This window comes from Peromyscus maniculatus, chromosome 8, assembly GCF_049852395.1.
Source record: "Peromyscus maniculatus bairdii isolate BWxNUB_F1_BW_parent chromosome 8, HU_Pman_BW_mat_3.1, whole genome shotgun sequence".
In the NCBI taxonomy this organism is placed as follows: domain Eukaryota; kingdom Metazoa; phylum Chordata; class Mammalia; order Rodentia; family Cricetidae; genus Peromyscus; species Peromyscus maniculatus.
This window is the reverse complement of record NC_134859.1, coordinates 86,491,797-86,514,006: the sequence shown is the minus strand read 5'-3', so window position 1 is coordinate 86,514,006 and position 22,210 is coordinate 86,491,797. Positions and strand designations below refer to the sequence as shown.

At 43.0% G+C, this 22,210-nt stretch overlaps 2 protein-coding genes across 3 annotated transcripts; both read left to right on the top strand.

Moving 5' to 3' along the window:
* On the top strand, positions 1-940 carry LOC102923449 (keratin-associated protein 3-2-like). Its single transcript, XM_006971795.3, has one exon. It carries the CDS (start codon positions 262-264, stop codon positions 559-561), a length of 300 nt encoding a protein of 99 aa, XP_006971857.1. The 5' UTR covers positions 1-261; the 3' UTR covers positions 562-940.
* A 7,888-nt stretch (positions 941-8,828) lies between these two features.
* Positions 8,829-15,357, top strand: Krt40 (keratin 40). 2 transcript variants are annotated; one of them, XM_006971796.2, is made up of 7 exons: positions 8,829-9,302; positions 10,676-10,758; positions 11,064-11,220; positions 12,260-12,421; positions 12,514-12,639; positions 13,745-13,965; positions 14,973-15,357. In XM_006971796.2, the coding sequence occupies exons 1-7, from the start codon at positions 8,871-8,873 to the stop codon at positions 15,070-15,072; spliced, it is 1,281 nt and encodes a 426-aa protein (XP_006971858.1). In that variant the 5' UTR covers positions 8,829-8,870; the 3' UTR covers positions 15,073-15,357. The 2 variants fall into 2 exon arrangements, with proteins under 2 accessions (XP_006971858.1, XP_015864466.1); XM_016008980.2 differs by lacking the exons at positions 10,676-10,758; positions 11,064-11,220.
* Positions 15,358-22,210: the final 6,853 nt, after the last annotated feature.

The window sequence follows — 22,210 nt, the reverse complement described above, 5'->3', positions numbered from 1 at the left end:
GCAAGAGCAATCAGTTAAAATTTGGCAATGAATTCAAATAAAAGGTAATTAGCAAAATAGGGACTCTTTACAGGCATCTAAATGTCAGGTCAATTAAAAGATAATGGGAACACGAACATAAACAAGAACCAGGAAAGAAGCCCATTGGTGGGACCAACGCCCACTGGGGAGGGTATATAACAACCCCGGAGCAAGAGGAGACATTTGAACCACAGAGACTTCATCTTTACATTGGACCAAAGCCAACCAGACTCCATCACCATGGCTTGCTGTGTCGCCCGCTGCTGCAGCGTCCCCACCGGCCCTGCCACCACCATCTGCTCCTCTGACAAGTCCTGCCGCTGTGGAGTCTGCCTGCCCAGCACCTGCCCACACACCATTTGGCAACTGGAGCCCACCTGCTGTGACAACTGTCCCCCACCCTGCCACATTCCTCAGCCCTGTGTGCCCACCTGCTTCCTGCTCAGCTCCTGCCACCCGACCCCAGACCTGCTGACTGTCAACCTCACCACCTATGTGCAGCCCGGCTGTGAGGAGCCCTGCACCCCAAGGTGCTGCTGACCTGTGACTCCCATGCTTGGTACCTGTCTTCGAAAGAGTCAACCCGGGAGCCCTAGCACTTACCTGGCAGAACCTGCAATTAGTTTACTCTGGTTTAGAAGCTGAAGTTGGGTGACGCTGTCATTAACAACACCTCTCCTGCCTGCCTCAACCAAAAGAAACCAGAGTCTTTGGTGATGCAGCTTTTACCTGTAACCAGATGCAGTTTGGACAGTTGATAGTTTAAGGTTTCTGAAGATGTTGACTCCTTTGTGCCTTTCTTTGGGTGTTTGGGGCTTCTGATTTCGGTCTTGGGTGGTATCTTTCTGAAATATTAGGGAATTTCTTCATGATCTTCCTAATAAATTTTGTGTCTGTGGCATAGCACAAATGTGCATAATTGCTTTTTTTTTTAATCTCTATGAGTTCGTTAAATGTGTTTCTGAACTCCTGGTATTAATTGGCATTTAAAGAAAAACTACCAGCATGGGTGACATTGAAAACAGAGGCAGTAAAGAGAAACTTTTGATCTTGTTACTCTTGCTATTCTGGGGAAATTAAGTGGTCTAGGGTCCCAGTTAGGGTTTCTATTGCTGTGACAAAACACCATGACCTTGCTTCTTGGGGAGGAAAGGGGTTATTGGGCTGACACTCCCATATCACAGTCTGTCACCGAAGGGATCAGGGTGGGAGGCAGAAACTGAAACAGAAGCCAGGGAAGAACACTGCTGGTTGGCTTGCTCCTCACAGCTTGCTCAGCCTGTTTTCTTATACAGTTCAGAACCAACCTCCCAGGGATGGCTCCACCCCATGGCGGGGCTCTCCCACATCAACCATTAATCAAAACAGTACCCTACAGACTTGTCTATAGGCCAGTCTTATGGAGGCGTTTTCTCAATTAAGATTCCCTCTTCTCAGACAGCTCTAGCTTGTGTTGAGCTGACAAAGAACACCAGCCAGGACACTTGGTATGTGCTGATTTGAATGGGAAGTGTTTCTCATAGGCTCAGGTATTTGAACACCAGCCCCCAGTTGGTGTCACTGATTGAGAAGGTCATAGATCCTTTAGGAGGTACAAAGTGTGTCACTGTGAGCTGATTTTGAGGTGTTATAGCCTGGTTCCACTCCCTATTCTCTCTCTCTCTCTCTCTCTCTCTCTCTCTCTCTCTCTCTCTCTCTCTCTCTCTCTCTCTCCCTCTCCTCTCTCCTCTCTCTTTCACACACACACACATGCTCTCTCTCCTCTCTCCCCCACCTCTCTCTCACATACACACACTCTCCCTCTTCTTCTCCTCTCTCTCTTTCTGTCTCTCTCTCATACACCCACACTCTCTCTCCTCTCTTCTTCTCTCTCTCAAACACACACACACACTCTCCTCTCTCTCATACACACTCTCCTCTCTCTTTCTATCTCACACAAACACACACACACACTCGCTCACACACACACACATACTCTCCTCTCCTCTCCTCTTCTTTCTCTCTCTCTCTCTCTCTCTCTCTCTCTCTCTCTCTCTCTCTCTCTCTCTCCTTCCTGACTGCCAGGTTGGACTCATACTCTGACTGCCATGTCCCCCATTATGGATTATATCCCTCTGGAACTGTGAGCCAAAATAAACCCTTTCTCCCCAAATTCACTTCTCATCAATGACCGAAACAGAAAAGTAACCAACACCCAATGTATAAGAGTCCAGTAGAGAAGTGTGCTTGAAGGTAGACTTCGATGGCTTGCCTGGTTCAAGCTGCTTTAATCCATGTTTAGTGCTGAACTACTCATCATACTCAGGAAACAGAACCATCCTTGTAGCTGGAAGTTTTCCTGTGTCCTACCTGGTCCCACAGCTGCTCAGATCCAAGTAAACACACAGAGACTTATATTAATAAAACTGCTCGGCCATTAGCTCAGGCCTACCACTGACTACTTAAACTCTTACACTTAAACTCAGCCCATTTCTGTTAATCTATGTGTTGCCATGTGTTCCATGGCTTTACCTGTGTGCCATTACAAGCTGCTCCCTGGACAATGGGCTGGCATCTCCTGACTTAGCCTTCCTTTTCCCAAAATTCTCCTTGTCTGTTTATCCCGCCTATACTTCCTGCCTGGCTACTGGCCAATCGGCGTTTTATTAAACCAGTGTACAAAAGCATTATCCCACAGCACATCCTAGATGCCTATCAGTATATGAATGGTTAAAGATAAAGACATGGAAAGTGGCTCCATATAATTAGTTACTAGGAAAATGTAAAACAAAGTGCAACACTTTACAAAAGGTAGAATATCTGAAACTGTAACAACCATAAAGACCAAATGGAGAAAACTCAGACTGACTATATAGTTCATCCATTACTGATGGCAACATGAGTGATGTGACCCCATTATAGTTTTGATATTAAATATCCCCCAAATTCATGTGTTAAAGTCTTGGTCCCTGGTTGATGACAATATTGGGAAATAGTAGAAACTTTAGGAAGAACTGCCTACTAGAAGGAAGTGCAGTCCCTCAGAGTGCACTCAAAAAAAAATATTGGGATCCCCCTCATCTCCCATTATCTGCTTCCTGACCACCACATGGTGAGCAGCTTTTTCCTTTTCTCCATCCCTTACTTTGATGTCCTTTGTAATGGGTTCAAAGCTATAGGACCAAGTGACCATGAACCAAAAGTTCTGAAATCATGAGCCAAGATAAATTTAAGTTTGTTTACCATAAACATTTTGCTATAGTTGTGTAAATTAATATAAATCCTTTGAGGATAAAACTCCAGAAGTTTCTTTTTTTAAGATTTAGTTTATTTATTTATTTTAAAAATATTTTCCTTTTCAATTATGAATATTGTATCATCTGTGTGTGGGTATGTATACATGAGTGTAGGTGCCTACAGATGCCAGAAGAGGGTGTCAGACCCTCTGGAACTAGAGTAACAGGTGGTTGTGAGCTGCCTGACGTGGGTGCTAGGAACCAAATTCAGGTCCTCTGGAAGAGCACAAAGTGCTCTTAACTGCTGCACATCTCTCCAGTCTCTGATAGCTTCTTTAAAAAAAGAAATAAAGAAATATATACCTACTCACAGCTCAACAATTCACTTTAATATTGACCCAAGAGAAGAAAAAATGCATCCCCAAAAACATTTGCACATGAATGCTTTAGAAATTTTATTTATAATAGCATCAAATGGAAAACATCGTTCATCCACAGACAAGACAAAAAAAATCAAAATTACAAAATGAACCTTTTAAATTCTATAAGATACTGATGCAACATCAGAGAGCTCAAAGACAGAGTGCTAACTGAAGAAAACCAGACACAAAATTATGAACACTGTGTGACTTTATGCATAAAATTCAAGAATACAGAACAGTAATCCACGGTAGCAGGAATCACTGTAATGTTTACTTTTGGAGCCAAGTGAAAAGGACACAAAATAACATTCCAGTGTGATGGGAAAATGTTAACGTCTTGACCAGGATGATGGCTGCATAGCTTTGTCAAACCTGCACCCACCCATATATAACATTTTCTTAACAAATTAACTTGAAGGAAGGAAGTGAACATGTTAACAATTATGCAGCCATTGGGAACCAAGATGTCTCATTTAGCAGTACTAAATTTTATAAAGTAAAACACATTTTGGTGTTTATTGGTTGATAACCACACAGTAAAAAACACAGGCATTATTTTCTCATTTTATGGTGAACACAAGTTAAGGCCCAAATAAGGGTTCCATTCCTAGAAAAAGAAAATACAGTTAGCGAGTGAGAGCGTTACACCTAAATGTACATCTAATCAGTCACATGACAATATGGCCACCAGGCTAGTAGTCTTCACTCTCCACCCATTTTCCTTGTCTTCAATATTGATTTTTGTAAAGAATTATGTATCAAAACACAAGTCCCTATTAGTAAATAGATTTGTCTTTAGCAAACTTATTAATGGTCTGTTATATGCTAAGGACCAGAGATAAGACATAGTATGTCTTAAAAGAGATGCTGTCAGCAGGCCCTGAACCTCATGTGTGCATACAATAGAGCCAACCCCACTGGCAGAGGTGTGGGTGAGCCAGCCCTGATGTTGTGAGAACTGTCCCCATTACTCATCTGTCATGTGATGGCATGAGTGGGAGAGATGCCACAAACACCTCACCCTCCCACCTCCCTACCCCACCCCCAGCCCCTCCCACCCATCCTGCCTGAGGCAGGTGGGAGAGCTGGCCCTGAGGTCAGAGGGTGGGAGAGCTGCCCCTGCCCACCACCAGCTGCAACACTTGGGAAAGCAGGTCCTGCACCTTGTGTGGGCAGCACAAAGAGCCAACCCCATTGGTGGAGGCATGGGTGAGCCAGCCCCGAATTTGTGGGCATGTGAGAGCTGTCTCTATTACCCATCCGTAGTGTGGCAGCATGGGTTGGATGGGAGAGATGTCTTCTCCCCACCTCCCATCGGTGCCTGAGGCATGTGGGAGAACTGGCCTTGATGTCATAAGAGTGGGAGAGCTGGCCCAGGTGTGAATTTGTGTGTGATTTTTTTATTTTTCTTTGAGAATTTCAGATGGGGTACTTTGATCATATTCATTCCCCGCCACACACATATATACTCCCTTTCCTAATCACCCAACTTTGTGTCCCTCTCCTCTTTTTTAAACCCATCAAGTCCAAACTGTGCTGCCCATATACCCTTGGAAATGTGGCCTTCCCCTGGAATGTGGTCAACCTATCAGGAACAACACTCCTAAAGAAAACTGACTCTCCCTCCCCCAGCAGCTCCCAGTAGCTCCTCAGCTGTGGTGGGGCCTCATGCTCACCTCTCTTCTCCATGCTCAGATTTGGTCTGACTTGAGCTTGCATGAGTCTTATTCATGCTGTCCCAGCCACCGATTTCCTCATGCAACTGCCCTGCTGTGTCCTGTCAACACTGTCTCCTTGTGATCATTTACCACCTCTGGCTCCTATAGTCTTCCTGCTTCTCTCTTCCATAACGATCTTTGAGCCTTGGCGTGAGGAGTCTAACAGGGATATCCCAGCCTGAGGCAGCTGGATGGCATTTTCTGTAGCTAGAGTACCGCGAAGCCCCAGCAGTCCCGTAGCCCACTTATAAAATAAACACACAGACACTTATATTATTTAAACTGCTTGGCCATTAACTCAGGTCTGCCATTGTCTAGCTCTTACACTCAGCCCATTTCTGTTCATCTATATGTCGCCACGTGTTCCGTGGCTTTACCTGCTGTCTTTACATGTTGCTCCCTGGATGGCAGACTGGCATCTCCTCCCACTCCACCTTCCTGTTCTCCCAATTCTCCTCTCTGCTAGTCCCGCCTATACTTCCTGCCTGGCTACAGACCAATCAGTGTTTTATTTATCGATCAATCAATCATCCACAGCAATTTCCCTTAGTTTTTGACATGAAAGGTGAGCCACGGAAGGGGCAGGGGAATCAACGCTGTGAACTTGTAGAGTGGCCGGAGCTTGGGTGTGTGAGAAGAGTGGAAGCCAGAGAAGGAGCTAGCAACCAGGGAAGGAAGATCCTGGTTGCCGAGGTAGACAGTTTGGATTGTATCAGTGAGGAATAAAAGTGGATTTTCAAAAGAGTGACTCTGGCAGCGGGAGTCGGTGGGTGTCCCAAAACAAGAGCGCATCATACACGGAACAACCATGTTTGCCATCATGAACTTTCATGATGTCGATTTGTTTCCCTCCATTCCCAATGGTCTCTTCTTCTGACCATTATAAGGTTCAGGTGTGTGTTCTGGCCCCTTTCCACATTCTCAGAGTACAGCTATTCATTATTATACAAAACTGCCTATTTAATCAAGACCAAAATGAATGCCCATGCCCTTCAGATGCAATAACCAGCAGCCAAAACTCTCCAATCAGAACTTAGTTCAAGGCAAAGGAAATAGTCCTTGTTTTCTTTTTTTTCAAGAGTTAATTTAAAATAATAACAATATAATTTAAAATTATAACACTCTTTTGGAGGTGGTTTTTTAGACAGAGTTCTTGATATGTATTCCAGACCATCCTCAAACTTCTAATCCCCCTGCCTCAGCTTCCCAAGTGCTGGGATTCTGGTCATGCATCACCACAACCTGCTTCATAGTATTATGTTTAAAAAATTACCAAGGCCTATGATAGACGACCAGTAGTCAATAGAGTTTCTCTTCAAAGCTATTTTGCATGTTATTTATCAGTTTACTCCTGGAGTATGATTTTATTTTAGGTATTTATCTTTTCAAGTGTGCTTTTGAACCCTCTGCATCATATCCTTTACAGAATAGTATCAGTAAGTACACTATGAACCCCTCTAAGAATATATAACACAAGGATTCAAATAACTCATGAATAAAGAATCCTAGGATATTATCTTACACACTAGCTCATTCTCCTGATTTTTATTATTTTATTTCCATTGGCAGCTACCTAGGAAGCAATGCTCAAAAGGGAGGAAACAACTGTGTTTTAGATTATGAAATTTCTCACTTTCCCAGATTAATGGATTTTCTTTCCCTTAAAAAGAGTCTTACAGGGACTAGGGAGATGACTGGATCAGTAAAGAGTTGGCTGCACAAGCCTGAAGTTTTGAGTTCAAATTCCCAGCACGAAAGCTAGGCACAACAGTACATCTGTAATCCCAGTGTTCAGGGAGGGAGCAGGGAGGCAAGAAGATCCCTAGAGCTCACTGGCCATCCAGCCTACCTGAACGAGTGAGCACCAGGTTCAGTGAGAGACCTCGTCTCAAAAGGGGGCACATGCCTTTAATCATATCATTCCGGTGACAGGTTCAGCCTGGTCTACATAGCATAGGGAGCTCCAGGTCAGGTAGAGCTATATAGTGAAACCCTATCTCAAAGAGAATAACAATAATAAGATAAAGAGCAATTTAAGACACCCAGAATCAACCTTTGGCTTCCACATAGACATATCACACACACACACACACACACACAACACACATTCAGGAGATGGACTCTTACTGACTCTGAAGAAATTTTCTCTGTGTACTTTTGAAAGTGAACGATAAATCACAATTAAAGTAAAAACAACATAAAATTGTGCTTTATAGTAGAGGTGAAGTCCTAAAACAAATGAAAAGAAGTTCCGTCTCAAATCTGCATCCAGCTGGTTCTGTACCAGAGGTTTAGACTCAATGGAACTGCTGTTTGAAACATAATCACATCCCCTAAGTCCCAATATTTCTAATTTTCATGAAATTGAGACTTTCCTAAATAAACAAGAGGAAACAGACTCTTGTTAGCTTTTTATGGCTTCCTTGGCTCTACTTCTAAGTGTAAGCAATGAGGTTACCCAAATCTTCATTGCAATTTATATCTCCACTGTCCTTAGAAATATAGGTAAGGACTGGGGTTGTAGTTTGGGGTATATCATATATGTAGTATAAACAATACCTTATGTTTGAGCCCCAACACCAAAACAAATAAACAATAACAGCTTTTAAAAAAAATAGCATAAGGACTCTAAAACGGAAATACAAAAGGTGAAGCTTATGTGTATGACCATCCACTCTGAGCAGATCCAATCTCAAAACCTAAGCAGGGTTGGGCACGATTAGTGCTTGGCTAGTGATCGAAAGTTTTCGATAACCAAATATCACAACTCAGATCTTGACAACCAGTTTATATTTTGGCTCATAAGGGCACAACTTATTCTTATTGTTCTATAAAATGAACACACATGCTTTATACTCAGTATATCTTTTTTTTTTAACTATGTAAGCACTTGCTTCAAGCGCACACGCGCGCACACACACACACACACACACACACACACACACACACACGCACGCACACACACACAAGCACTTCAAGATTGCTAACCACCATTTTCATGGTGGTTGGTAGCACAATCAAATACCTGCAATTTAATGAGCTGTGGTGTCTGTTTTTAAAGTAGACAAGAGCAATCAATTTTCAAAATCAAAACCTATGGAAATATTACTTTCTGTATCTCTAATGAGCTCTACCTATAATTACTGATGGCTCACATTTTCTCTTGGGTTCCTTAGTCTTTCAAAAGGATAATGTTTCCTATGACCATTTGCTAAAATAAGGATTTTATCCAAGCAGCATGTGGAAATGGCATTAGTCCTGATTTAGTAACCTGAAGTTATCCTTCTTTTATGAGGCATAAAACTTCCTCGGTAAATAAGCAACACTAATGAGATGTTTGTAGGGAAACTGGCACCCGCGGTGCCTGAGAAAACACTGGTGTGGCCTGTAAACAACCATTTGAGGGGTGATATAAAGGTCTCAGAAGGGAAGGGGACGTTTGGAGACGAGACCTCGGCACTACTGCATCCAGGCTGTTCATTCCTTCTCAGAAGATGGCTTCCGACGGTTCCCCTGGGTGCTGCTCTTCTGAGCCCTGTGCAGAGGCGTCAGGCTGTGTAGCTGCCTCGCCCTGTCCCACCGACACAACTTGCCTTCCCAGCACCTGCGCCACATCCAGATGTCAGACCCCCAGCTTCCTCTGCAGGACTCACCTCTCACCCTGCTACTTCGCTGGCGGTTGTAACAGTCCGTGCCTGGTGGGGAGCTGTGCATGGTGTGAGGAAGGGGCGTTCAACAGTAATGAGAAGGAGACGATGCAGTTCCTGAATGACAGACTGGCCAGCTACCTGGAGAGGGTGAGAAGCCTGGAGGAGAACAACGCGGAACTGGAATGCAGGATCCGAGAGCAATGCGAGCCCGACGCCCCATTGGTGTGCCCGGATTACCAGCGTTACTTCGACACCATTGAAGAACTCCAACAAAAGGTTGTTTGTCTCATTCCCTAGTGTTCTCTGCTTCCATTTCTGATTTCGCTCATAGTTATCCTGGAGCAGGTTGCTTTGTTGATGTAAAACCAAAGGAGGAGGGATTCCAAGAGCTAATATGCTGCCAGAAAAAGAGGGCCATAGATGACAAGAAATCTGTCTCAGGGTCAGCACTAACTATTGAATGACTCTAGAAATGTCATCTCTCTGTAGACGTTGTCCTCTACAGAGAGGGAGAAGTTGAATCATGACATCTCAAATCTGTTCTGCGTGTATCATTGCATATTTATGCTCTTTATCAAACGAATTGTGAACATCATCTATTTTAGTTCACCTAGTGGTCATTTTCCTTTAGTGTGTGTGTGTGTGTGTGTGTGCGCGCGCGCGCGCGCGCGTGCATACATGTGGGGTTGGCGGGGAAGTGGATGTATGTGCACGAGTGGAGGGAATGTATGTATATGCAGGAGAAGGCCTGAGGTCAATGGCAAGTGTCTTCCACTCCCCACCTTGTTTTTAGAGACAGAGTCTCTCAAGGGAGATGGAGCTCACTGATATGACTGACTGGCTGGCCAGAGTTGTATCCCAGGGATACAGCTGCCTCCTCCTGCCCCGTACAAGGGTTAGCAGGCACACACCGCTGTACTTAGCTTTCTTTACATGAGTTCTGTGGGACTGAACCCGGGACCTCCTGCTTGCATTGCAAATGCTCTACTGTCAAAGCCATCTCTTTTTTTTCTAATTGATGAATTTCTATGACCACAGACAGAGACCCAACTCTAATAAATACTAGAAACAGAGGAAACTAACAAAGCTCAACTGCCAATGATGATTGCAAAAGGCCTTGCCTTGTGTCACTTAGAAAGGAAACCTTGAGCTGAAGAGATGGCTGGCAGTGAATAGCAGCATTGTACTGCTCACAAGCAGCCTGAGTTCAGTTCCCAACACCCACGTACGGCAGCTCACAACCACCTATAATTTCATCTCCTGAGGAGCTGACACCCTCTTCTGACCACCTAAGGCAATGCACAAGTCTATACACACAATCACACACATATACATACATACATACATACATGCACACAATAATACACACACATACATACACTCACACATATAATTGGGAAAACAAGATAAAAATCTTTTTTTTTTTTTTTTAGAAAGAGAACCTCTTTTTATTTCTGTATTTTGTTTCTGAATTGGCACTGCATGGTTTTTTGTTTTCTTCCTGGGATAGTTAATAGGAAACTCACATTGAAAGCGAAGTTATGCTAACTTGCAAAAACTTCCATAAGCTAATGAATGGCATGGCTGTTAAAATAGATGTGTAGGTTTCTTCCAAAGAGCTGCTGATTCCATGATGACTTACCTCTTAGATCCTGTGCACCAAGGCAGAGAATTCTAGACTTGCTGTACAGGTGGACAACTGCAAATTGGCTGCTGATGATTTTAGGTCAAAGTAAGTCAAACTGTATTTATTTTTAAACCACCCTGTATTTTATGTATACAATTTACATGTTAAATTTTAAATTTAATTTGAAAATAATAATGGCTTCCAATGAGACAGAAAATATTCTCTGTATGAGATTTTTTTTTCTTTTTTTAAACTGAGAATGTTTGAAACTTAAAGTCACCATCATTTGGGATGCAAGGGGAATTGTGGTATGTGGCTCCCTGAGGCCACATGTCACTCACCCCTGTACCCCAGCACTTTGGTCAGTGTTTAGCCAAGTAAGCCCCCCTCCTCTTTCTCTTGCTCTGAAGGTATGAGAGTGAACTGTCTCTTCGCCAGCTGGTAGAGAATGACATCAGTGGCCTTCGTGGGATCCTGGGTGAACTGACCCTGTGCAAATCAGATCTGGAGGCCCATGTGGAGTCTCTGAAAGATGATCTCATTTGCCTTAAGAAAGGTCATGAAGAGGTAAGCAAAGTGGCCACTGTGCCAAGGACTATAGGGAAGAAAAGTTCTAACGAGAGATTTCATAGATCTGAACTGAACAGGGCACACACTGACTAAGCTGAAACAAAACCAAAGGCATGCCTACTGCATGGCCTGAGCACCCCAGTGTTTCCCAAGGTAGATGTGACATACAGCATGTGTCATTATGTGACATCACCCTCAGCAGCGCCAGGGACTGAGGCCACTCTCTTGCCTGCCATTGCTTGGTTGGAAAATGAACTCCACTAATGGCTTTTTCCGTAGCTCTACTGTACAACAAGAAAATTAAGCTGATAAACAGGCTGTGTCTCTCCTTCCAAAAAGGGGTAAATAGTCATGCAATATTAGGAGTAATATTTTCAGATATGGTGCATTGATATTCTTGTCTCTATCATAAACTGTTAAGAATGAAAAGCAGAGTTACTTAACAAGGTAAAACAAAAATTTATTCTTTGCATATTTTGATGGTAATAAGAGCTAGCAATTCCAGATATGTTAGCATGTTATTAGGAATTTTATGAATTTATTGTGTTTAACTCTTCCCTGTCTCACAATAACCCTCTGGGAAAGGGTACAATATTACAACCATTTTGCAGATGAAGAAACTGAGACTATTGAAACTAACAGAAAGAGAGGATGGAGAGATGAGTCAGAGGTTAAGAGTGCTTACTGCTCTTCCAGAGGACCCAAGATCATTTTCCAGCACCATTTCAGGGAGCTCACAACTGCCCATAATTCCAGCTCCATGTGGCAACAGACACACATACATGTAAATTTTTAAAATCTTTCTTAAACAGAAGTAATTTTAAAAAAAGATTCAACCAAGAGAATCTGAATCAAAACCCCAGACTTTTACAGCCCATGCCAAAAAACAAAATAGGAGGCTATATTTTTTATCAAATTGACATTTCATACACAACACACACACACACACACACACACACACACACACACACACACACACACACACACACACACACACACCCCACTCTGACATTCTTTATTCCATTTACACTCACAGGAAGTCAACCTGCTTCGTGAGCAGCTTGGAGATCGGCTCAGCGTGGAACTGGACACCGCCCCCACTGTGGACCTCAACAAGGTTCTGGATGAGATGCGATGTCAGTATGAGAGGGTGCTGGCCAATAACCGCAGGGATGCGGAGGAGTGGTTCACTGCTCAGGTCGGTGCCCACCGGAAAGGGCGGGCTACCGGAAAGGGCGGGCTTCCGGGAAGGAGCCTTGCCTGAGCTCTCAAACATGGCCTGTGTTTCAGACAGAAGAGCTGAACCAGCAGCAGATGTCCAGTGCGCAGCAACTGCAAGGATGCCAGACTGAGATGCTGGAGCTGAAGCGCACGGCCAACGCTCTGGAAATTGAGCTCCAGGCGCAGCAAACCCTGGTGCGTGGGACAAACAGTGTCATCCCTTGTCAGCAACATGCTTGGAGAGGCTACACTCTTTGACAGAAGTCCAGGGAGCTGCTCACAGTTCGTGCAGCAGGACTGAGCATCCCACTAGTCAGGGTGGCATTTCCCTGCCTTTCTCCACATACATTAATAGTCCATATTGGTAGCAACATGACAGGTCAGCAGCTTTCTTGGTCTCATCAGGCCGTCTCCTTGGTCCTCCTAGGCCTAAGTATGTTCCCAATACCACCCACTAAAAACAAAAAAAAAAGTCTCAGAACACAGTGTGACTGGGACAGCTGAGCCAAAGGCACTTCAGCTTAACAGATTTTAATATCCTTTTGATCAATGGGCAATTTTCCAGTTTCACCATCAAATCTATAAGACACACACACACAAAATCGTTTTTCAAGTGTTCATACTATAACTGAGATCTGCACGTTACCACCCCCCTCCCCCACCCAAGCAACAACAGCACACCATGCAGTAAAAGTCACATGCACCAGGTCCCATCCGGCACCACAGCATGCACTGTTGGGTGGGGTCCAAGGAGCATACCCAGATGAACCACACCTGAGCATTCATCTAGGCGAGGCCCGGTTTAATCTATGGCGGACACCTTCACTAGCCTCCTTGAACAGGTTGGGGGAAAGCTGGAGCCAAAGGAAGTGAGTTCCAGACTGCTCGGCAGTTCTCAGGGGAAACCGAATCCAGGTGGTTGAACCCCCAATCTTCTGTCACTGCGATAACACTGCGCTGTTCTTCCCCGCTGGGTACCCAAACTCAGAGTTCCCAAATGCTGTCAACCCTCCTTAAGCTACACAAATAAGTCCCAAGGGACAGTTGTCGAAAGGATAGAGGTGACACATTTAAAGGCCTTGAATTTTTTTCCCAGGCACAGTACCAAGTGCTCCCCATATGTCAACTCATTTTGCCCTCCCGGCCTCCCCATGACATAGGTACTTTGCATTCTCCATTGACTATAGGATAAAACGGAGGCTCAGAGAAGCTAAGTAACTTGCCTAAAGTCTCAGAGCAGGAAAGGGGTACAGCAAAGGGGCTGTCACAGGGTCCTTCTGAGAAGGTCTTCCTCTTGCAGACAGAATCTCTGGAGTGTACTGTGGCAGAAACTGAGGCCCAGTACAGCACACAGCTGACTCAGATGCAGTGCCTAATTGACAGTGTGGAGCACCAGCTGGCTGAGATCCGCTGTGACCTGGAGCGTCAGAACCAGGAGTACCAGGTGCTGCTGGACGTCCGGGCCCGGCTGGAGTGTGAGATCAACACGTACCGGGGCCTGCTGGAGAAAGAGGACAGCAGGCAAGTTCCACAGTTCCACAGTCCCCAGAGTCCCAGGGGGGAATCCTGCTTCCTCAGGACCTAAAGTCAACCCCCTACTAATAGGTTTAGGGGGTCTTTCTTTTTTAAAAAGTGCAGGAAAGGCCTGGCTAAGTGGCTCAGTGGGTGTTTTAATTACGTCTGTTTCTGTGACCAAAGACAACTTAAGAGAGTTTATTTTGGCTAAGAGTTGCCAATGGGTAAGAGTCTGTCATGGCAGGCAGAACGGCAGCAAACATCAGACCTGACAGCAGAAGCAGGAACTTTAGAGATCATATTCTCTACTGTAAACACAAGCAGGGAGAGTGAACCATAGTGGGGCAAGGCTATACACTCTCAAAGCCCACCCCCAGTGAATGTACTTCCTCCATCAGAGCCGCACAATCTCCCCAGAACGTCAAGACAATCGGGAGCCAGATGTTTAAATACCTGAACCTACAGGGGACATTTCTCACTCAAACTACCACAGTGGGTAAAGGTTCTTACGGTGGAGCCTAGCAACCTGGAGTCGCTCCCTGGAACCTACATAGTGGAAAAAAGAGAACTGACTGACTCTATAGGCGGTCCTCTGACCTACACACACACACACACACACACACACACACACACACACAAGTCAGTGTAAAAAGAAAAAGCTGAGGCTAAATCTCTGATAGTGGAAGTGTTCTAAAATATCCTCACGTTCTGAAACAGAATGATTTTCATAGATCCCATTTCCACAAGAGGAAATCGGGAGGGTACGTGATGTAACATTTGACAGACTGAAGAAAAGGAGCTGAGCAGCAATCCCTGCTGTAGGGAGCAGGAAGCGGTACTGGAGGTGGAGGTTATGGCTGTTCTGGGTCCAAAGGTGGCACAGGCTAGGGCCAAATGCCAGGCCTCTCTTGAGCACAGTTTGTAAGGCAATTTCTAATGTTCCTGAGATGTTACTGAGATGGTACGCTACCAAAATCCTCTCGCTAAACTTAGTTTGGATTGGTTTTCCCCAGACTCCCCTGCAATCCATGTTCTACAGTACCCACATCAAACAGCACGTGTGAACCATGTTCAGCCTATGTGATTTGCACAGTTGAAAACTGCTGTGCATGAATGTTAAATCTCCAGCGAGGTGGATCGAGATTTGGTGTTGGTGCTTAAGAGAGAAGTCCAACTTCAACCAGGCCACACTCCGTCTGGATACACAGATCCATCTGGGACTCAGAACCTCAACCAGGCACACCCAATACAAAAACAGGGATCCACCCAGCTTACAGAGCCTGAAAATCTTCACTCAGCATCCTGGGTCTGTTGGTCATGTCTTCTGCCTTATGCAGGCTTGTGGTATTCTGGAAGCCCATAAAGCATTCTTGTTAATCTCCAAATAACACGTTTCATTTTTTTAGGATGGTAAATATAGGCTAGTGGCTAATTGTCATTGGTTATAATGGCCTCTTAACAGAAGAAAATTGGTCTAAGCCCATGACTGTAGTCTGAATTTGCTTAAATCCAGACTGAAAATATCTTCAGTCTTCAATTAGATTAGATAATTCATGAGAAATGTTGCATACCTAAATAGATTAGATAATCCATGAAAAGTACTTCCTATCTAAAAAGATGTTTGTATGTGTCTTTCTCAGAAATAAAATAACATTTCTTTTACTTTTAGTTCTAAATATATAATGTTCTCCTATTTTAACTTTTGCATATTGAAAGAAAAAATATTCACAATTCCACCCCACAAATGGTCAATATTTAGTCAGGACTTCCAGTTTTCTTCTTATAATTGGTTTTTTCCACATAGAGCAAATTATGCTTAACACGGCATACAGTTATATAATTTTCCCCTTATGCTATCTATGCATTTTAATCCTAATTTAAAAGAAAACATTTTTCTGTGTCCATCATTTTAGTGGCTGGGTTGCTTAACATATCATAAGACACAACTAGGTTATAAAAATCATTATTCTCATACATTTAAAAAGCAAAGTAAATCCAGATGTAGTCATTCACATCTGTAATCTTAGCAATCAGAAGAGAAAAAAAAAGAGGCAAAATTGCTTCAATTCAAGACCAGGTTTGCATAGTATGAACCTAAATCTGGTGTCCATAGTGAGCTCCGAGGCTGTAGAGTAGGGAGCCCATAGTGGACTTCAAGTCTATAGAAAAAGACTGTGCTTCAAGAAACGGGGTGGGGGTGGGGGGAAGAAGGAAACATCCAGAAAGATCACATACATCTTCATGTCTTTCTTCTTCCTTCTGAGAGAAATCCCCAGAATTCTTTTAATGTAATATTTTATTCTTTGATCATATACATACGCAGGCCCTTCCCACCTTAGTGTCCTCTTTTTTTTTTTTTTAACCCACTTAGTCTAGTTGGTGCTGTGTGTATATTCACGGGTGTGGGACCATCTACCAAGACCACACCCTTAAAGAAAACTGACTCTCCCTCCTCAAGAAGCCATCAACCGCCCCTAGCTCCTCAGCTAGGGGTGGGAAACTGTGCGTCCCTCCTCACTCCATGGTGAAGTGCTGACTGGCATCCACAGCTAATTCAAGTTCACAAGTGCAGCAGTCCTCACACTCAGAAAACACTGTTCGCTCCTGGACCTCTGGCTCTTACCATCTTTCCATCCCCTCTTTCACAATCGTCCCTGAGTCTTAGGGGCAAGAGCATGTTGTAGATGTCTCATTTGTGACTGGCCATCCCACTGACAAGTATTCACTGCACTTGACTAGTTGTGAGTTTCTGTGTTAACCACTATACACTGCACAAAGAAGCTTCTCTGATGGAGTGTAATTGCAGCACTCATCTACGAGTATAGAGATGTGAACTTAGAGGGCAGGTTGATAACATATTCATTTAGCAAAATAATAGCTGTAGATATGCAAGCTAACCAGTCAAGGGTAAAGCTTTTGGTCAGTACCAACAGGATTTCTCTATGACCTGTGAGCAAAGTGTCTTAGTGTCTTTGGCAATAGGATCTTATCACCTAGTTCTGTGAAGCCCTGTGATTATACAGGAAACAAATATAAACCCTGAAAAGCAGAAGAAGCCAAACCATGTGGAAATTAGAGGCTCAGAGAATGACCCCCAGATTTCCTTCTTGCCTCTTCTATCCCAAAGCAGGAACTGGGGGGATCAACATCCCAGTAACATCAATAAGTATAAACCAGAAAACGATGTCTCAAGAAGGACTTGAGCTCTCTGGATAAAGAACCAGAAAGAGACCACCTAGAAAGATATAAAACCTTTAGATACTAGCCCCTCAACCCAAACAAATGCCAGGGAGATAAAAGATCATTTTGTCTATCACCATGCCCACCAGGAAAGGACAAATAGAAAATCCAGGCTTCCATATTTTCCAGGCCATAAAGGCTATTGGACTCCCCAGCAGGGTCAATCAGAGAAGGCTAAGGAAGAGACCCAGAACTTTCATTCCCACTGGGTAATACTGAGACCTTCCCCTAACACAGTGAAGATGTGATGAGTTTGGACATAATACTTCATTTTAGTTGTGAGAAATCCTCTTCAGGGATGGTATGCAAGGAGGCTTGGAGATGAGCAGTAACAAGGACACACAGGAAGCATTAATAAGACGCTAACCCACCCAGCCAGGGAGTAACCAGAAAAGGAGCCTGAAATCTCAGCCTTCTGTCTCTAAGAAAGAGACTTCTCTTTTAGTGTTAAAATAGGAAGTAGAGAACCTGGGCCTCCACTCCTCTTTGGCAGCATGAGGTAGTATCTCTCTTTCCTTTCAAAATAATGTCAGGGAGACCTGTTTCATCAGAATTGAAATGACAGCCAGAGTCTGAGAATATAATATCCCAATGTTCCGGTGTCTATCAAAATTCTCTCATCATTTCAGAAAATGTCAACTCAAGTGAAAAAGTGCCAACAACAGATTCCAAGGTGTACCCCCCGCCCCCCGCCCGGAGATACTAAAATAACCTGATGAGAATTTCAAACAAGTCATCATTAGAAATGCTTCCATGACCGTGTTCTGGTGACCGCGTTCTGACTAGCTTCTTCAACAAGTGAAAACCCCAGGAGTGGCTCAGCAAAGAAGTCAGGAGGAGCCAAGTGAAGATTTCAGAACTGAAAAATACCGTCAGTCCAAAAGGTGACTCTCGGTGGATAGGCTCAGTCACAGAACTTGGCGTGCCAAGAAGAGAAAGAGCAGGAAATCTGATCCCAGAACAGGGAGATGTCAGCCAGCCTAAACAACAGGAAGTAATCCAGAAAGCCTGGAGCACTCTTGGGGAGCTTTGGGGACCGCATCAGAAGGGCTAAGTGTCACACCATCCATCTCATGGAGGGGAAGGAAAGTGGGTGGCTAAGTGTATTTGAAGAAATAAAGGCTGAAACTTTTCCACATCTTACAAAGATCAAACCACCAGATTCAAGAACATAAGCCAACATCCAAAAGGATAAATTTAGAAGCAAGAATGCACATATATGTGGACAATATATGTGCATTCTTGCTTGTATATGTGGACAAGATATAGAAGATATAGAAGATATATAGAGATATATGTGGACAAGTTTCTGAAAACTAAAGAACAGGCATTAAAATAAGAATGAGAGAGAAATAAAACTTCACCTCCTGGAAGAAAAACTATTTAAACAAAGGTAGATTTGACACCACAAACCATTGTGTTAGTTGTTGTTGTGGAGACAAATGCCTGAGCATAGCGGTTTAAAGTAGAAAAGGTTTATATCTGAGCATGATTTCAGAGTTTTCAGTCCATGGTCAACTGGATCCATTGCTTTGGGCCAGTAAGGCAGGATAAATGTGCAGTAGGAGGTAGTCAACTCATAGTGACCAGGAAGTGGAGAGACAAACAAATAGGAAGATGCACACCACCTCCAGTGTCTTCCTGCAACCAGACCCTACCTACCTCTTCAAACTTCCCCCACTTCCCAAAATCTTGAGACCACATGGGGGCCAACCCTTTGACCCCCGAGTCTCTGGGGGACACTGCATATCTAACCCACTACAACCATGGAAGCCATGGTTTCAAATGCTAAAAGAAAAGAAATTATCAACGTGTATGTACTTCTTATGTTTATGTGCTTATATATCCACTCAGAAGATGACTGCTTTGGAGGCTGAGGATGAAACACAGTTGATAGAGTACTTGCTTTGCATGCCTAAACCTCTGGGTTTAATGACAGCCCTGGACTTGGTGGTGCATGTCTATAATCCTGGTACTCTGGAGGTGGACAAAAGAGGGATCAGGAGGTCACATCTGCCTATATAGCAAGTATGAAGCCAGCCTGTGATATATCCAGTCCTAGCTATAAATACATATATATTGTTAATAAATGCATTGTTAATTTACCTTAAGTGTACAAATTAGTGGATCTCACTGTGACATTTTTCACACATACATACAATGTATTTTAATTACACTCAACACCCATCCTGACTCTTACAACCCTCCCCCAGATCCCTTTCCTCTTCCCTAATAGTTCTTCATCTACTGTCATGTCTATTTATTTCCAGATTCTGCACACACATGAAAGAAACATGATCACCCACCCCCACCATGAGTCTGGCTTATTTTGCTACCTTGATGATCTCTAACTCCACCCATTTTCCTGCAAATGACAGCATCTGGAAAATTACACAGAACTAAAATGGCCCAGTGTTTTGATGTTAATTTCCTGATTTTTGCATCTGTAGTCTAATTAAATAAGATATAAGTACTGGGGAAGCAGGGCGCTCAGGTCCTTGGTATGTCTTCCTTGTAACTTCCTGTGCATATGTGATTTTTCAAAATCTGAAACTATTAGAAAAACTCAACCGACAGCTAGAGGGTAGTTCCCCACTCTTTTCTAGTTCTCTTTTGAGCAGTCATAAAAATTACACTAACAGCAGTTAATGTAGGTTTAAGGTAAAATCAAATTTTGGACTTAAAACTTTCTATCAAATGTGTTTACACAACACAGCTCTTCTAACAATAAAAAGTTGTGAAAATACCTAAAGTAAAATGTTTTCCAGACAAATTGACATCCCAACTTTAGTATTGCTCTGATGATAAAATCAGCAGGAAACACAAGAGCACAAGGCTAGAAAATCGCAAATATCTAACCCTAAAATTACCGCCATTTGGAGTGTCCCAGGGGACAAATGTGTTCACAAGTTGTTTGGCTATCATCAACCTCTTCTCTGGCTTCACCACGCTTTTGTTTCAGCTGCAAGATTACAATATATATTATTGTATTATCTATATATATTTATATATGGTTAATCACAATGTTTTATACAATATTTTTGTTACATATATGTGTATATATTCTTCTTTAACAACTTTTTCAGTACCTGTAGACACTTCTTGGGGAACTTATCTGAGTTTCCCATCAGAAAGATAGTCATGGCTACCTTCCACCATGCAGAACAACTTGTATGATCAGCAAATCTGTTTGTCTTTAGAAAATCAGAGGCTGTCTGTAGCCTGGGCTCATGTAAAATCAAAGGAGGAAAATCTTTATCATTGGTGGCCACTTGAGAGTCCCGCCCTGTAGTTACCTTAATCCCTTCACAGCCCTTTGCATAGTATTAAAGTGACATTATTCTAATGGTACAGATCAATTCCAAATCTAATCTGCTTTTTAATTACCCACCTACCCCACCATTATAAATAGTGTTAGGGTTGGAGAGTCAAGCTTTTTTGGCTATAGTTCACATGCACAGGCCAAATGGCCATTCATTTTTTTTTAATCTTCCAACAATGATTTAAAACCTCTAAAATTGCAAGACCACTACATAGATTTTTTTTCTTACCTCACAACAGCATAGTTACATTTGTATAGCAACTCAAATATGTTTTTTTAATACTGGAAAATTATAAGCCAATATTATGACTGATATGAATCTAGATCATTAGGCACTCTACAGTTCACCCAACACCCCACAACAAATTAATTGATGCCAATGATGCTGATGCTGATGACGATGTTGCTGCTGCTAGTGATGATGATGATAATGATGATGATAAACCAAGAGCAAATTATAGATGAAGGGCAGGGATGTCAGTCCTAGGAAGCTTGACATCTCAAAACTGCTGAGAGGTCTTTCTCCACATTCATTTCAGCACTGGGCACATGCACATACAATAGTTATTCTTCTGGATTGTCAATCATTTAAATGACAGTTTGCCTCTGGACTGAATAATAAAAATTCACCCAGTAAAATGTAGAAGGAGCCTCATTTTTGGTTAAGAATATAAAGTTTTCATAGCATTAGTGAATTAACAGGATGCCTATAGTTTTAATACTTAATGTTACATAAAAATTATGATGACCTTTCATCTATAAGCACTAACACACACACACACACAAACACACACACACACACACACACACAAACACACACACACACACACACACACACACACACACACACACACACACTTGCATTGCAGAGTCTATAACAACACACCAGAAGGACTCTAGTGAAAAACAGTGGCCTTGAACTTCAGCTGTAAGTATTCATGACTTGTGGGGCTCCTGCTCCTCACAGTATGTATTTAGGACAGTCAGGTCTTACTTCACAACAGGAGTTATGTTTGAATAATATGTTGCTAGGCAATATTTTTCATTTTGTGAATGTCAGAGTGTAGTTACGCAAACGTAGGTGATAGTGGCCAGTCAAGCCTCTTGATGCAGTAAAAAACTGTGGGAAACATAAACTAAATGGGGCTGCTCTGTTGTGACACAACAGACTACTTTATTGGAGTTTTACAGTTGTTTTGACTTTGAAACAGGGCATTGCCATGCAGCCCAGGCTCTCCTCAGACTCACAATCCTCCTACCTTAGCCACCCAAGTGATGGAATTACAAGCATGCACCATCATTCCTGGTGAGCATAATGCTTTACAGTAAGCTCTTTCATAAATAGAAAGAATGTATTCTCAAATAATCATTAAAAGAACAGGATAATAAATTGATAAACCAGTGAATAGTTTGTACTCATATCCTACACATAGCTGAGTTGTGTCTAGAACTTTTCTTAGCACCAGCATCAGCCCAAACACTGCATAGGACGTCACAACGGCCATGGTGTCACTGGGTGATGGGAATTTTTCAGCTCCAGTATACTATGATTCCACCCTGGTCTGTACAGTCCTTTGTTAACTGATGATATCTTTTATATATAAGGCACAATTGTGTTTGCAATTCAAGGAGCCCTCACTGGCTCTACAGAAGGGAGACAAGCTCTGCCGAGCCCCCAGCTACCTGCCA